The following is a 16266-nucleotide window of genomic DNA, read 5'->3' on the forward strand; positions in this document are numbered from 1 at the left end:
TGCGTTTTATGAGAAGGTCAATCAAGCATAGGGCTACCACTTGTGAGTATTAAGTCGATGAAGGTATAGCTGATCCTTCCAAGGACAGAACTCCCAAGCCTAGAGCTCCATTCTCATGAAGTACTTCCCAACCTGTATTGCACTAGACTGTTGTGGAGAGGTGCTCTGGGTCAAAAGGGGTCCTGGTCAGGAAGTGCCGCATGCTCCATTGCAACATTAAAGATTAATAATGCATATTCACACATCAAAGGCCCTGAGAAATCCTATTAAAAAAAAAAACTAGTTTAAGTGTTCAACCAACATCTCTCAAGTTGTTTTTGACCACAGATCCTTCAGTGTCACCTCCACTTCTATGTTTCAGGGAACCCCTATTAACATCCCCCTGGAGACATAGTTCAGGAAAACTCCTTTAGTCTCTCAGAGTGAGATGGACTGCTATGGATATCTGAGGAGCGTTTTCAATAATTCAGAGCAGAGGTCTTTGAGCTTTAGTAGGCAAAAGAATTACCTGGAAATCTTCTTTAAAATACACACTCTTGGGGCACCTGGGTGGCTCAATCAGTTAAGTGTTCCACTCTTAGTTTCTGCTCAGGTCATGATATCAGGGTCCTGCATCCGCGTTGGGCTCCATGCTCAGCAGAGAGCAGGTTTGAGGTTTTTTCTCTCTCCTTCTCCTTGTGCTTATATTCAGGTTCTCTCTCTTTCTCTCTCTCTTTCTCTCTCTCTCTCAAAATAAATAAATATCTTTTTTTTTTAATGCACATTCTCAGTTTCCACACCCAGAAATTCAGTAGGCCTGGGTGACAGCAAGAATAGCATTTTACAATCACTGAGGTGGTTCCAGGGCAGGAGGTCAGGGAGCGCACCTTGACCAACAGAGGTTTAGTGCCTGACTTCTGGCACTACAGTGCTCAGAACAGTGGCAGCATCACCTGGAAACTTGTCAGAAATGCCAAACACAGTAGGACCAGAGAATCTATATTTTAGCAAGGTTCCAGGTGATTCCAGTGATGGTTAGATTTTAGCATTAGTTTTAAAGGTTTTTATTGATGATATTTGTTTTGGGCTTTTTTTTTTTCCATTTGCTTAGTTTTAATAAACTCAAAAAAAAAAAATGGACACACACTGCAAGCTCATTGTCATGGAATTCCTACCAACCCTCTCCCCCGACCCCCATACGTGATGGGTTGACCAGATGCCCCAGTGGCTTCAGGGTGAGTTAGAATCCTGATAAGAAGTGGTCTTACTAGACTGTGTCCCTGTCTTCAGTAACAGTGCCTGGGTTTTCCTAAGCAGCCTTCACTGTCTTTCCCACATCCATCCTGAACAGTAGGAAACCCAGAAAAACAGCTCAGTGGGGCCTCCACTCTGCCCAGTCTCTGGTCAGACATGATTGATCTTCCATTGCTGAGTCATAAGAAAAGCCAAAGGTGTTTGGAGCAAGGATCTCTGGCCTTGGAAATCACTGTCAAAAAAGAGTTGGCACGAAGCGAGAGCAAAGCTTCCAACAGGCCTTCCAGAAGGAGCACAAATACGATTTTACTTCTTGCAATATTTAAGAATGGCAGTTGCTCTGGTTAGGAGGGAGGGGATACCTGCATAACGATGGTCCATCAGGCAGCTAGGGTATTAATGGCAGGTGAAACCTTCCAAATGAGCACCCTGTCAGCCAATCTATTGCTTTAAAAGGTTGGCAATGCGGGAGACCTAACAGAGGCAATGAAGAACTAATCTCATATTGCCAGGTTAAATCAAGTCAGCCTTGCCTGCTCCTTTCACTTTTTAGTTACATCAAGCCAGAATACTTTCAATTATCCCTCCCTTCCAACTTGTCAGCAGACATTGGGTAAAATGCAAATGGAACAAGGCCTTCCCTGGTGGAGAGCAGAAAATATTATGAAGAATAGCCTCCATTGGTTGAGTTCTTGCTGTGTCTTCAGTGCAATACCTTCACCATCTCATTTCATATGCACTGTCCCATAGCATCTTTATGCTCTTTGGTGAAGTAGGTGCTATTAAGTCCATTCTATGGCTGGGAAAACTGAGTCACAGGAGGTCAGTCACTTGCCAAGTATACAAAGCTAATGAATGAGAGAACAGATTTTAGCCATTCTGACTCTAAAGCTTGTATTCTTTTGCTATTTGTCTAACTGGACCAAGAATCCAGTGCTACTCTGGGTAAGTGAATCCTTGAGCTTTGGAGTGCTCCCCTTCTCCTTGAAATTTTCTAAGTGCTCCTCCAGTGTCAGGGACTAGCCAGGGTCAACAATGCTACCTGGCAGGAACACACCAGCCCAGACTAGGACCCGCCTGAGCTCTGGCCCCTATTTCTCCCTTGTAGGACCCTCTACCATCCCTCACCCCATCCCCATGCATGTAAGGTTGACCAGATTTTCAGAGACATTTAGGGACTTGCTTATGTGAGGTATCTTAGGGCCCAGTGCCCGACCTTAATTCCAGTGGACATATTGGCAAGTAAATTGCTCCTGCTGGCTGGAGGAGTATTTTGCAAGATCATGTGAGACCAGCATGAGAATGGTGCTGGTGTCAATTCAGGTAGCTCAGATTGTTCATACAGACAGGGCGTGCCAAAAAAGATATTTGCTAGGGACTCCACACGTTTTAGACATGGTCCTGAAAGAGCTCACCTTAAAATAATTCCCATCACTCAAAGAATCCTAGGGTTGCCATATTTCTCTTTATTCAAGAATCTGTTGATGTGCTTGGCCTTCAGGTGCCCTTGGTCTTTGCCAGCCAGCCTCCACCACTCCTTAATTTCCAACGCAAAGAGCAAACAGCACAGGCTTCTTCCTTCTTGCTCCAGCTTGTTTTCTTCCCCCATTTCTCCACTCTTTATTAATTTTCTACTTCCCCATCATTAACTGATCACAAGAGTGGCCCTAGGGTTTGTGGGGTCTACCACCTGGATTCCCTCTGTTTTACTTGGGGAAATGAGAACTGGGCAAGTGCCTCACTCTGTATGCTAAACAAACTTTTATGATGCCAAGAAAAGAAGTAAAAAGATCCAGAAGCATGTACTATGTTACTAGATGCTCACAGCTGTTCTTATACCTAGAGTGGATTATATTAGCCCTCTCATTGCTCCTGTGAGATAGCATCATCATGCCCACTTTGTAAATAAGGAGGACAGAACACAGAGAGGTTGGTATCTTGCCTAAAGTCCATCTGTTAGCAAGTACATAAATTGCGCAATCTTAAATACATACCTGGAGGTGTGTATAGATAGTTGAATAAGATGAAGATCTAGAACATTCCCAGCACCCAGAAAGTTCCCCTGTATTCTTTCCCAGCCAGTATCTCCCCATTAATGCAACTACAATTTCTAACTGACATAATTTATTAACTTTGCCTGTTCTTGAACGTCCCATAAATGGAACCATGTGTACTCTTCCTAGTTTTAACCATCCTCTTGGCCAGATGAATAGGGAAGGTATATTTGGTGGTTGGTGATGCCTCTCATCAAACCATGATTGGAAAGAATGGAGCTCATTTTTAAAATCTGAGATGCTGACCAGTTCTCAGTCAGGTACTGCTTGCGGACACTAGCAGAGCCATCCATGGCACCTGAAGTGAATTATTGGAGTCGATTTGTGCCACCCTGTCACAAAATGAAACTAAGAAAAGTAAATTTAGATGTTTCTCTGAAGCCTTTAATACCCAAGAAAGCTGGAGAGTTCATGCAGGTTATAAAGGGAATCGCTTGCATACCAAGCTACAGGGAATAAAAGGCACCAAAATTGAACAAAATGCTTCCATCTAGATTCTCCATAAGCTGCTCAGTTTACAAAGATCAAAGAGGACAATAAATGAGATGAATGAAATAAATACCCTCTCATTCCTAGAGACCTCTCTTCCCTGTAAGAGTGATGTGCGGACTCAGCCTTTCCCAAACAGAAAAGGTGTACATGTTCTAGGCAACTCTGTAATATCCAGTATCTGCTGTGGCTCTCTGCAGCCTTTCCATTGACCCATGGCCTCCTCCCCACTGAGCATAGCTTCACTGGTATGTGTTCAGTTAAGGCTTTGAGGTTATATCTTTTGCCTATTTAGGAGCTCCTTTAAAAATCCAGCAGAGTGAACTGACAGGGCTGGAAACAGCTGGCACAAACTTGTAGCCAGCCCAGAAGGCAAGTGCCACTTTGTGCCGATGGTAAACAGCTGAATGGGGGGTTTGAATCTCACAGGTAAATAGTGTGGTCCTCAGTAGCCTGCATTGCAGGGAATGAATTCCCAGGCATCTTGTCTCTCATGCCAATTCCCTTTTAGAAGCTTGTTTCAACCAGCCTGATTCTTTCCCAGCTGTAGATGTAGACAGGCCTACAGAAGTAATTAAATCTCATGACCACCCATACTTCCCCAGTCGATGGGTGTCCACTGCCCTGTCTGTAGACTCCCTTTGGGAAAGGAACGTCTCCTCCTTCTGGTAATGAAGAAGACAGAGGGTAATGATCTCACTGATTGCCTTTTCCTACTTTTTATCCAGAGCCGCTGCTTAGCCACTTGGATAACTTACTTAGCTTCTCTGAGCCTCAGTTTCCAACTCTATAAGGTGGGTGATGGCGTGATAATGGGCATAACACATAGTTAACTGAGTGTTCACTGGCACGGTTCCAAGTGCTATACATGTAATAACTGCTTCAGTCCTCCAAACAGCACTTTCTAATGTCATCGTCATCATCATCTTCATTTTGTACATGAGGAAACTGAGATGCAGAGCAGTTAATTGCCCAGGGTCAGCAGGTGGGTAGCACCTGATCTGAGATTCAAACCCAGACACCCTGATCCAGAGTGTGCAGCTTAACGGTTATGTTCTGCTTTGTGGGGTTGCTGTGAGGATTTAAATCAAGAATATGTATAAATCTTGTTCAACCTATAGCATTTATTATTACTGTCAATTAACTTATCACTATGTGGAAACATTATGTTCTTGTCAAGATTCAACCTACCCATAGCACATACCAGTGAATGACTCAAATAGGGGATTTCGTTGATAATATCCATATCTAGTTCTTATAAACTGAAAAAGTTGAAAACTTTCCAGATTTCCTGGTTATAGTAACACCTATGGTTCATTGAACACATACTATGCCAGACACATCAATTCATTTATTCATCATCACATAACCCTATGATATATGCACTATTATAATTCAGTTTTTAAAAGCAAAGAAACTGAAGTTCAGCAAGGTTGGTTATCTTTCTAAGCTTACACAGCCAGGGACTAGAAGAGATGAGCCTCAAACCCACATCTATCTGATTCCAGAGGCCAGGCTCTTGCCTCTGACACAGTATAGACTTTCTGGCTAAAATTTTATCTTAGGAATTCTAATTCAAAAGATTCAATTTAGGGACGCCTGGGTGGCTCAGCAGTTTAGCGCCTGCCTTTGGCCCAGGTCATGATCCTGGAGTCCCAGGATCGAGTCCCACATCAGGCTCCCTGCATGGAGCCTGCTTCTCCCTCTGCCTATATCTCTGCCTCTCTCTGTGTGTTTCTCATGAAAAAATAAATAAAATCTTAAAAAAAAAAAAAAAGATTCAATTTAGCATCACCCTGATTTCTGCTTCATGTTGCTAGACCTCTTACAGAAGATTCTCTCTGATTTTTTTTATCAAAAGTAATAAAAAGAATGCCTCACATGATTCCCAGAAAGTTTCTCACATCCATATTTCTCTGAAATGGCCATTACAACTAGCATATGACAGATGCATGTGGCATGTAGCCAGAGCTGTGGTTTAGCCTGTGTTCTAACAGAAAGCACCTAGATAATTCTCCATGGTCCCATCTCACTGAGTGAAGTAAATGATGACACGTGAAACACACGCACAACACAGTTGTGGGGCGGGGGCCGGAAGGCCTGGGTCACTTTCCCCAAACGCTGAGTCAGAACCGGGCCCTTTTCAAGGGCTCTGCACACCCCTGTCACCACCCTCACTGGGAGAAAGCCCACCAGACAAACAAGTAGGTGGATAAATAAAGAAAGAAATCGTCCAGTGTCACGGGAGGACTGTGCTGCTCTCGCGCCCCTGTTGAATAGAGACGCCAGCAGCCTCTCAGGTCCTGAACTGGCAATTCAGAACAGTTTGATTGCCTGCTTGATTGTTTGCGAGATAACTGCAAGATTGTCAGTGACAGGGTAATTTACTGAAGATTGCCATGTCAGACTCCATGCGAGGGGCTTGCTGGCATAAAGATGCGGCTCTCATGACTGACAGGCCACTGGGAGATTGGAGTGCCAATTTAAAGTTCACGGTGTCGTCGGTAAGTGTTGAGCAGCAGCAGCCCATAATCACGCAACATGATGAGGTCATTACAGACATAACGTATGCTCACACTTAATAACCGATAGAACCCCAAATGCACCATCTTGGAGCAGGTAAATGTAAATATGTAGGAAGAAATAATTTCTATCCCTTTTCTCCCCTTTTTTTAGCACTTGCCATCTGCTATTGCTGATGTGTTTATAGGACATCTCCTGCCAGACAGGCCCTTAAATAAAAAGCCCTAGAATCGACAAAACAGTGGGAAAAATTTGAGGCCCACACTTTTGAAGAAGTCGCAAGTCCAGAATGAGTGGCAGACTAGCAGGGGTTGGGGGGGGCGGGAGGATGTGTTGAGTGCTTAATAGGAAAACTGTCCTAAGTTACTATTTGAGCCCATTGAGGTTCTCAAGCTGGTTATGTGGAAGGGGTGGTAAATCGGATGGGGGGGTAGGGGATGCTCCCAGCATCCCAGAGGGAAAGGCCACCAGAGACAGATGGAACTTCTAATGAGAAGAGGCCAGCGGCCTTAAGGAAAACTATGGTGCTAATAGCGATGTGTTTCTTCTCACCTGAGGAGTTTCTGCATCTGCTGGATGAAGCACCGCCAACAGATCTCAGTGGGATAATTTTAAATCCAACGCAGGCATTCCACGGTAGATTCCTTCTGTCTGGTGAAGGCAGTCCACAGAAGGTGATGTTAAAGGCGGAATGCTATGCGTGTTTTTTTTCTCCTTTTCTTTTTCTTATTCTGCCAAGGGCCCTGGGATCCACTGTACAATCTGAACATAGATCTGAGACCATGCCCTAGCATTATCCTGCTGCTGAGGTACAATTCTCTGGCCCTGCTTCTTGGGTCTGAAATTTGTGAGCCTCTGGGGAGTACCTGATTCAGTCAGCACGTCAGGCAGAGGTGTTCAGAGCCTTGACTCGGAAAGTCTCTAAATTTAAAGTGTGTGTGGCTGCTCACCCTCCTGTGTCTGTATTTCTAGGAAATTCCGTAAATCTAAATGTGTTACGAGGCACAGTAGCAGCATTTGCCCATGTGGAAAATGAGAGGCTAGTTTTAGTAATTTAAAGCCAAGCAAAACACACAACCTCCTAATTTGTTTGTTTGCTAAAAAGAAAGTAATGCATTAAAATAATTGTACATTAATTGCTAAATTACAGTGGAACTTTGGTGAAATTACATATTTCAATTTCATTAGCAGAACCAAACGAAAAGAGTAATGCCAAAAAATTACATTGTAGTAAATTTAAAGCACGCAGGCAGGCCCCTGATTCAGTGTTCCAGTACAAGTGTTTGTCAAGTCACAGCCCAGGGTTTGAGTACATGTTTCTATGATGTTAATTATGGCCCCAAAGTACCTTGCTATCAAATCTGGGAGGTGTAAGCAAGTTATTCTCCAAGCTTTTCTCTCTACTACTGTGTGTTCAGTCAATTCCCAGCAGAGGGAATAAGGGTTGGCCAACTAATCCATTCTAGTAGGGAATTCCAAGGAGCAAAGACTGGCCGAAATATTCACATGCTCACCCCTAACGCACATGTGAAGAAGGGATAACAGTCATTTATACATTCAACAAACTTTTGTTGAATACCCAGTTCTGTGGTTGGCACTAAGATGTGAGTATAGAAATGAATAAGATACTGTTATTCTCTTCATAGAGCTCACTCTCCAGACAGGAAGGCAAACACACAGAGATAATTAATTCTAGCACAAGGACGTTGGCATTAACAAGGGTTTCTAAAATTTATTGTGCATTAAAATCACCTGAGAAGCATGTGTAACAGGCAGATGCCAGGACCTGCTTCTGGAGGCTCTCCCTTGGGAAGTTCTGGGGTGGACCCTCGATTCTCCCCATGGGATTTTGATGCAGAACCATTCTCTAAGAAACTCTGATTCGGGGATACACAGAGCAGGGATACCCTAACCTAGCAAAAGACATCACCAGGAAGGCTTCCTAGAAGAGGCAGCCATAGCTAGTCTGGGTCTTAGAGGATGAATCAAATCTATTTCCCCCCACTGTACTGTCAGCTCCTTAAGAACAAATACCATCATTCTTCGTTCTTTGTTCCATGTTTCATTTCCAGAATATGGATGGCACTCAAATATTTGTTGAATGTTATATGAATGATAGGAATCAGCCCAGGAAAGGGACGTGGAGAGGCAAGGATCTAGGCAAGTAAATCAGGACGTTGAAAGTGCTACAGGTGTGTGGCAAGGTACCACCAGGAGCAGCTGGGTGAACTGATAGCTTAATTTCTGGGTACTCTAGCCAAAACCATTTCTCCACATTTCCTGGAAAATGTAGATTTCACCCCACCCACTTGTCAAACTGATCAGCAATACCCTCCCTGCCTGAGAGGGAGTGGGGCTGGAACATTTTTCTCCATTAAATCAAGACTTAGGGAATCCCATGCATTTTGATTATTTGTGCACCCATTAGCACAGGCCCCCGAGAACTGGCTATGGATAATTTTTTGTGCTGTGCTGTTCAAAAACAAAAAGGTTGTTTTTGTTTCCAACCACTCAAATAATACTTGCTCACAACAGAAAAAGCAGAAATCCCGGACACCTGGGTGGCTCAGTGGTTGAGCGTCTGCCTTAGGCTCAGGGCATGATTTCAAGGTCCTGGGATCAAGTCCCACATCTGGCTCCCCACGTGAAGCCTGCTTCTCCCTCTGCTTATGTCTCTGCCTCTCTCTCTCTCTCTCTCTCTCTGTCTCTCTGTCTCTCAATAAATAAATAAAAAAATAAATAAATAAATAAATAAATAAATAAATAAAATCTAAAAAAAAAAAAAGAAAGAAAAGAAAAAGTAGAAATCCTAGAAAAGTCTAATAAAGAAAGAGGAGAGACATACACTAATCTACTACCTGGGGATAATCTTTCATCTACATTTTCAATTATTCCCTCTCATTTTATTGTCTATGCATATGTACTGGAATTAAATTAGGCCTGTTGTGTGAGACCTGCCATTTCAAGGCCTTGGAAAGAGCTGACGATATTCCTGACAAAGGAATCTCTCAGCAGCTTTGCGCCATGAAATGCACTGACCCTGGCTTGCCTCTGCCCTTCCAGATGGCCTGGTGGATTGTCTGGACCCTGACTGCTGCCTGCAGTCGGCCTGTCAGAACAGCCTGCTCTGCCGAGGGTCCCGGGACCCCCTGGACATCATTCAGCAGGGCCAGACAGACTCGCCTGCAGTGAAGTCCTTCTACGACCGCATCAAGCTCTTGGCAGGCAAAGACAGCACCCACATCATCCCTGGAGACAACCCCTTCAATAGCAGGTGGGCACCCTTCTGTCCATACAGGCTGCCAGTGTGGCCGGTTTCCTTCCTGGCAGAACAGGAGGGAGTGCTCCTGGTTTTTCTGTGGGCCCAATTGGCCTCGAAACTACGCCATGAGGGCAGCTCCTCTCTCTGGTTCACAGAGGTCCCTTTCCTCTCTGTGGGATTTGGCCACCTTCAACCCAGAATCTGCTGGAGACATCTTTTGATTGTCTGATTCTTAGATCACTTTTATAATCTATTATTTGGTATTATTATTTTATGTCTCTTTATAAAATACCGCCGATAGTGCCTTTTGTCTGATCACTGAAATATTTCATTCAATAGAGTATTTTTGAAAACAGTTATTAACTGTTTTAACATTAATTAGAATTTATTGAGCACCTACGATGAGCCAGAAACTTTATGTAGACCATCTCTAATCCTTACAGCAACGCCATTCATTGGACCTGCTATGGGCCTACTTTGGCCAATATGTCAGGCTGAGGCATTTTACCAAAATGACGGCGTTTCTCTTGAATTTAGATTTGCTCTCAGTTGCTAATTTGAAGCAATTCTGGGGCGGCAAATTCTGGGTTTATTTTATACTCAGCTTGGCCCTTCCCTTCCTCCCAGAATAAATTAGAACTGTACCCGTGGAGAGGAGGGTAGGAGAAGAGTTGGCTTTGAGGCATCCCATCCCCTTCTCCCTTCTAGGCACTGTTTCTGATTCTGGGGGTGAAAGGAAGGATAGAGGGGTGGGAGTTTTCTTATGTCTGCCTGCATATCACAGATCTCTCTCGGTGGGTCTGGGTTCAGATGTCGAGAGTGTCACAGATGTAAGGATGGCAGATGTGGTCTTCCTGGGGATGTGCCTCATCTCTGTGCTCCTTCTTGTGAGGAAATAAGAGCTGCTGGTTGGGTCCTCTGTCATAAAACCTCCAGGAGACTTGACCTTGAGTGGGGTGTCCCTGGCCTCCTCGTCCCTCTAACCATCCTCCTCATGCCATCCTTCTCTTACTTCTCTTTGTCCTCACTTAGTTCTGGGGTGGAGGTGGCGGCCAGAAGCAAGTCAGGAAGCATGCTGCTCATGGAGGCTTCCAGCCAGCAAAGGAAATATAAGACTTCACTTCTTAGAGAGACCCTAGCTTTATAAATGATTCTCTTGATGCCCCCCTACATTAGACTCTGAGGAGGAAACATCATCAGGCCATGACTTAGACACTGCTCCTCTTCCTTGGGAAAGTCTGGTGAAGGTGGGATGGGATGTGGGAGGTAATGGTATAGCTGATTAATTCCACAGCCCCTAGGTGTTCTCTGGAAAGTTGTGCAGCTCCAATTCCTGGCAGCTCTTTGAATATGAAGGCTTTTAACATGGTCACTTCAGGCCACCAGCTTTAGCCTCTCTCCTATTCTCGTTTTACTAAAAATAAAACAGAAAAAAAAATAATCTCGGCCCTCTTCTATTTCAGCCCTGACACCCCCCTAGCCTGTGTCACATTAGGCAAGTAATTCAACCTCAGAAACTTCATTTTCTTGATTGATAAAATTAGAATAATCTTATAGAGTATACTCACACAGCTATATTATTACTTTAATATAAAAATCTTTGATCACAAAAGTATTTGCTTGTCAAATCCTAGTTCTGCAACAGAGATACTATAGGTATGTTTCCCTTTAATTATGAACATTATTCCTGTTGCCAGAGAGTCGTGAATGGCCCTTGCACCAGGCTGGAAGCATTTCAGTATAGCTTGCATGCAATTTTCTCATACTATAAATGCATCTTTCAAAGGGCCTGTGCTCTGTTCAGCTTCCTATTAACATTTCACCTTTTCTACCCCAAATCTAGTAATTTCCTGATATTTTCCTTTTGGTCCCTTTAAATTCAATCTTATCCTCTTCATCAAAGTTACCGCTTCCAGAAGGAACCACGAGCTACAGCCAAGATGCAGGAGAGGAGGCAGGGACTCCAGAATATTGGGTGGACTATACCAGCCCCAGAGATCTGGACAAAAAAAAGCTTTAGAGAAAGCTTCTCTGGAGCTTTGAAAGTTGCAATAGATAGCACCACCTAAGTGAGCCCAGCTCCAGCTTGTTGGCATAGATACATAATTCAGAAATACAAAATGTTACTCCAAGACATAGGTTGAAGTTCACCAAGCATGTGAATTTTAGTGCATTATCCTCTGACAGAAAAATGAAGGGGAAATCTAAGAGTAAAAAAGAAGTTAATTCAAGACTTCTAAGAAGGCATTTCCCCGAGATAATGGCATACAAAAATCACTAAAATGCCTTGACTCCACCACTATAATTTATAGAGCAGATCTCACTATCTAGATAATGTGATAATTGTTACACATCAATAATCATAAATAGAAATGAACTGATAGCATGTCTTAGCTGAGTCTTTTCTGTGAATTGTCTGCCTAGAAACGATATGAAGCCAGCAACAATGAAGAATTAGGAAAATAGACGGTAGGAAGCCTAGGCAACCAGGCCCCTTTTATTCCTGTGATGCTTTGCAAAGTCTTATGCTATAGGAATTATTTAAAAGAAATAACAATTACATAAAAAAGGAGGGGGAAAAAACCCAGTGTGGGACATGCTCCCAATTTTGTTTTCTCATCACAAATGCTTTGTACCTTGTGGTCATCAACACACATCGATTTTAAAATAGTGTCTCAGAAGGCATGAAAGAAATCTTAGTCTGTGCTAAGATAAGGAAATGGAATTGAACAAAAGAATTATTTTCATAATTTAGTTTTCCTCTTTCAAGAGACTCTAGGATTATAGTTGGAACCACCTAAAAATGGAATGCATTTGTTAGGCAGCCAGTAGCAGACAATTAGAGCTGTCAGCGGAAGAGTCTAAACTCTCCCAAGATCATCAAAGGGTTGAAGTTGAACAGTTGGGGGTATTGCTAATAAAAAGAGAGGTGCCCGGAGAAAGCATCTCTCCAGTTTGTAGGTCACCTGAGACGGCAGAAGTATGTGCATTCCAGAGATCGAGCAGACTTGGACAAGATTCTGGCAAAGAACAGGTAGCTTGATTACCTAGTCCAGAAATTGGGAATATGTCCAGGAAGCTGGAAACCTGAGAACCTCTCTGGCTTTGCCAAATACCTAGTGGCTTGAAGGCTAACAATACAGCTGCCGACCTGCCTGGTAGGCTGGGGGCTAAGTGCACAAGTGGAAGTTCTCATTAACCCATTTCTCTGTGAAATCAGAAAATTTAGGGAAGAAGAAGCATATGCCTACTCCCTCTGTGGTTTTTGAGAGGACTGTTGCGGCTTCTCTCTTACTTTGTGAGATTTTGCAGAAGTTGCTCGTCAGACACTGGCATTCTCAAGAAACTTCTAGTTACTGTGATCTGAAGAGAGGAGAGCTCAGGTTGACAGTAGAAATAGGTGGAGTGGGATTCCAACCACCCCCATCCTTGCTCCATCAAGATGGCAGGAATTTGATATAAGAGAAATACAGTTACGTGGAATCCAGAATCTAAGATAGTTCTACCAGAAAAAAATATCTCCAATATTCTCTTTTCTCTTGTCACAGATTGTGAGAAATTTTGCTCTTAGAGGGCAACAAAAAACAATGTATGTATATGTCCCAACCTCATAGAAACAAAACAAAAGCAAAAAAACAAACAAAAACAAAAACAAAAATACTTCTACGTGCTTCCCTCCATTCCCTCTGACATCCCAGCCTGGAGGAGAAGAGTAACATTGCCTTTCTCCAAAGCCAAAAAAGGAAATGAGTAGCCAGATGGGGAAGCTCTCACCCGAGTATAATACTCTCTATGCCAGACTAAGGCACAAGTATGAGTGATGAGGGGCAGCCTGGAGCTCAGGCCAGGCAAAAGCCAAATGATGTCAAGAAATGGAGCAAGGCCAAGGGTAGAGGGAATGTGCACAGGAGACCCCATTGCCCAGCCAAGTGACTGGAGATGCTGCCCATGGATTTCACTCCAACATGTCACCAGTTCTGCTCCTCAAGGAAAGCAAGCATTAAGACCTCCCCATGGGGTGTGATCATGCAAAGCCAGAAATAAATGTCGAAAATCTTCTTACCTTAGTGACCAGAAGAGGATGGGTGGGGACAGTGGCAATATGGAAGGAGAACTTGACACGCCCCCTGGTCTCCTTGTCTTCCTGTCTTTGTCTCAAGACTTGTGTTTCTTTTTCTCTTAGCTTGGTTTCTCTCATTCGAGGCCAAGTAGTAACTACAGATGGGACTCCTCTGGTTGGAGTGAACGTGTCTTTTGTCAAGTACCCAAAATACGGCTACACCATTACCCGCCAAGATGGCACGTAAGTACCGTGGTGAGCTCTACCTACGCAGGACCGAGGGTGCACATAGAGAGACAGATGGGGCTATTGGCCTGGAACCATGTGGCTTCCGCTTGTGGACTGCAGTACCCACCAGGCCAGAGCCCTAGTAAGGATCCCCCAGATATATTTTTTGCTTTATGGCATGGTATCCAAAATGAAAAACAAATAGAAGGGCCAGCCTATCTAGGGCTGCTGACAACCATCATTTTCCTTCTTTCAAAGTCAGGTAAATGCTTTTCTGTGCGTGTGCATGTGTTGGGGTTGGAGCTGGGGGAGGGCAGATTCTAGAAAGAAAAGGCAAAGTGGCTCTTGGAAACTCGCTCCTATTTTAAATCAAAGGCAGTGCAGGGTGACAAGGATCCACATGACATAGTGTCCTGTGGTGAACCCCTTCTGCTTTCATCTGTGGCTTTAGGAGCTGTGTTGTTTTCGTGCCTGTTTTGAGGGGGTGGGATGTAATCAGAGAAGTCTAATTAAATACATTTAGCTGTCACCCTGCTGTGTGAAGGAGGAAACCTTTTCCTATTATCTTCTGATTGGAAACATGCACCCGTGCAGCCCCCACCAAGATGAAAGCTATGTTATTTCCTTAATCCACTGGGCATGGAGTTGAAATTTAAAGAAGAAGAAGAAATCTATGGGATGGTGAAATCACTCACCCACCCTAGGCTAAAAAAACCCACGAACTATTACCTTCTATTCCAAATGAAAATGAAGACAGTGGCTGTAAATCTGATGCAACACTTTTTCTATAAAAAATCATGAATATAGCATGTGGCTAAGAGCTATGAGTCTTGCTTTTCTCTGGTGAAGATATTGGCCTTACTTTCTTACATCCTAAGGTAACCTTGCAGGTAGTTTCAAAATTTACCAGCCCACAATAACCCTATTCTCATATTCCCACCTCTGAAACCCAAAGAAGTCATCTGACGATTTCCACCAAAATCTCAATATTCACCAAGTTTCTGATATCTCACTCGTACATTTCTTTTTAAAACATATTTATTTAATTATTCTAGAGGGAGAGAGAGAGAGAGAGAGTCAGGTGGGGGGAGGGGCACAGGAAGAGGGGAGAAAGAATCCCAAGCAGACTCCCCACTGAGGGTGGAGCCCCGACCCTGAGCCACGATTCTAGATCGTGACCTGAGCCGAAACCAAGAGTCGGATGGTTAACCGACCCCCTCACTCATACATTTCTGCAGCCAAATCTAATTCTTTTAAAGCACTAGGACTATGAATGTGTAGTATGCAGAACTTGTTCATTCCTAGAAGCCAGTATTCTTGCCCTGCAAAGTCCTATGACAACACAGAGGACATTTCTCAGTCCTTGGCCTGTTGCCTGTCCCTACCTTATGCTGCCCCATCCCTCTCAGCTGCTTCCTGACTAATTACGACCCAAACCCACTTCCCATATCATCTATCCAACCTCCAGGATTGATGATTCTTCAGCCTGTTCAGGTTGCAAAGCCCTGGAAGTAACAGGATGTATTTGTGAATGCTCTGAGGAATCAGACAATCTGTTGTATAGTAGTGTGTGCCACAGACATTGATGATTTGGTTCTATCATACCAATTTCACTTCAAGACATTTGACTCTCTTCTGTGTCCTATACAAAACCATTCCCAGCAGTATGCATGCCCAAAAATAAATATACAAACAAGTTAATGTAATAAACTGCTGCACTATTCATGCTCTGCTATTTGCCTTAGTATTCACAGGCTCCTCTCTCTTGCATTTTGTCTGTTAAAAAAACACCAAAAGTAGACAAAAGTAAAAAATACCAAAAGTAAACAAACAAACAAAAACCACCAAAAGTATTTACCCAAATTGGCTGAAACCAGTGGGTCTGTATATTTTCAGAGTTGTTACTCTGATCCAGGAACTCTGTTAATTGCTGGAAATTCTGAAGTGAGCAAGAAAGCATGAAGAATTGAAATCTTGGTAGAGATCCTGGTGGAATAAAACTTAAAATTGGGAGACCTCTCTCCGTTAACTTCCTTTTTTTCTGTTAATTGGGAAAGAACTACCTTTGTTTTAGTTTACTAGTAATAGACCTTTGTCCAGCTCTTGAGGCACAAACAGGAATAAGATTTAAAAGCAATTATCAACAATATCAGAAACAGGGCAACATGGATGAAGAGGTCAAAAGGTGTAAGCTCCCAGTTATAAAATAAATAAATCCTGGAGATGTAATATACAGCATGGGAACTAGAGTAAATAATGCTGCATTGCAGGGCACCTGGGTGGGTCAGCTAGTTAAGTGAGGGCCTTCAGCTCAGATCATGATCCCAGAGTCCTGGGATCGAGTCCCACATTGGGCTCCCTGCTCGGCAAGGAGCCTGCTTCTTCCTCTGCCTGCTGCTCCCCATGCATATGCTCTC

At 43.5% G+C, this 16266-nt stretch overlaps 1 protein-coding gene across 22 annotated transcripts in view; it reads left to right on the forward strand.

The window, feature by feature from the left end:
* TENM2 (teneurin transmembrane protein 2) overlaps positions 1-16266 on the forward strand; it is a 3550639-nt gene that overhangs the window by 3452896 nt on the left and 81477 nt on the right. For all 22 annotated transcript variants that reach the window (XM_041750467.1, XM_041750468.1, XM_041750477.1 and 19 more), the window contains 2 exons: positions 9363-9573; positions 13745-13864. In XM_041750467.1, coding sequence (XP_041606401.1) covers positions 9363-9573; positions 13745-13864 — 331 coding nt within the window. The remainder of the gene's footprint in view (positions 1-9362; positions 9574-13744; positions 13865-16266) is intronic.

The sequence above is a fragment of the Vulpes lagopus genome, chromosome 3 (genome assembly GCF_018345385.1).
Source record: "Vulpes lagopus strain Blue_001 chromosome 3, ASM1834538v1, whole genome shotgun sequence".
Classification (NCBI taxonomy): domain Eukaryota; kingdom Metazoa; phylum Chordata; class Mammalia; order Carnivora; family Canidae; genus Vulpes; species Vulpes lagopus.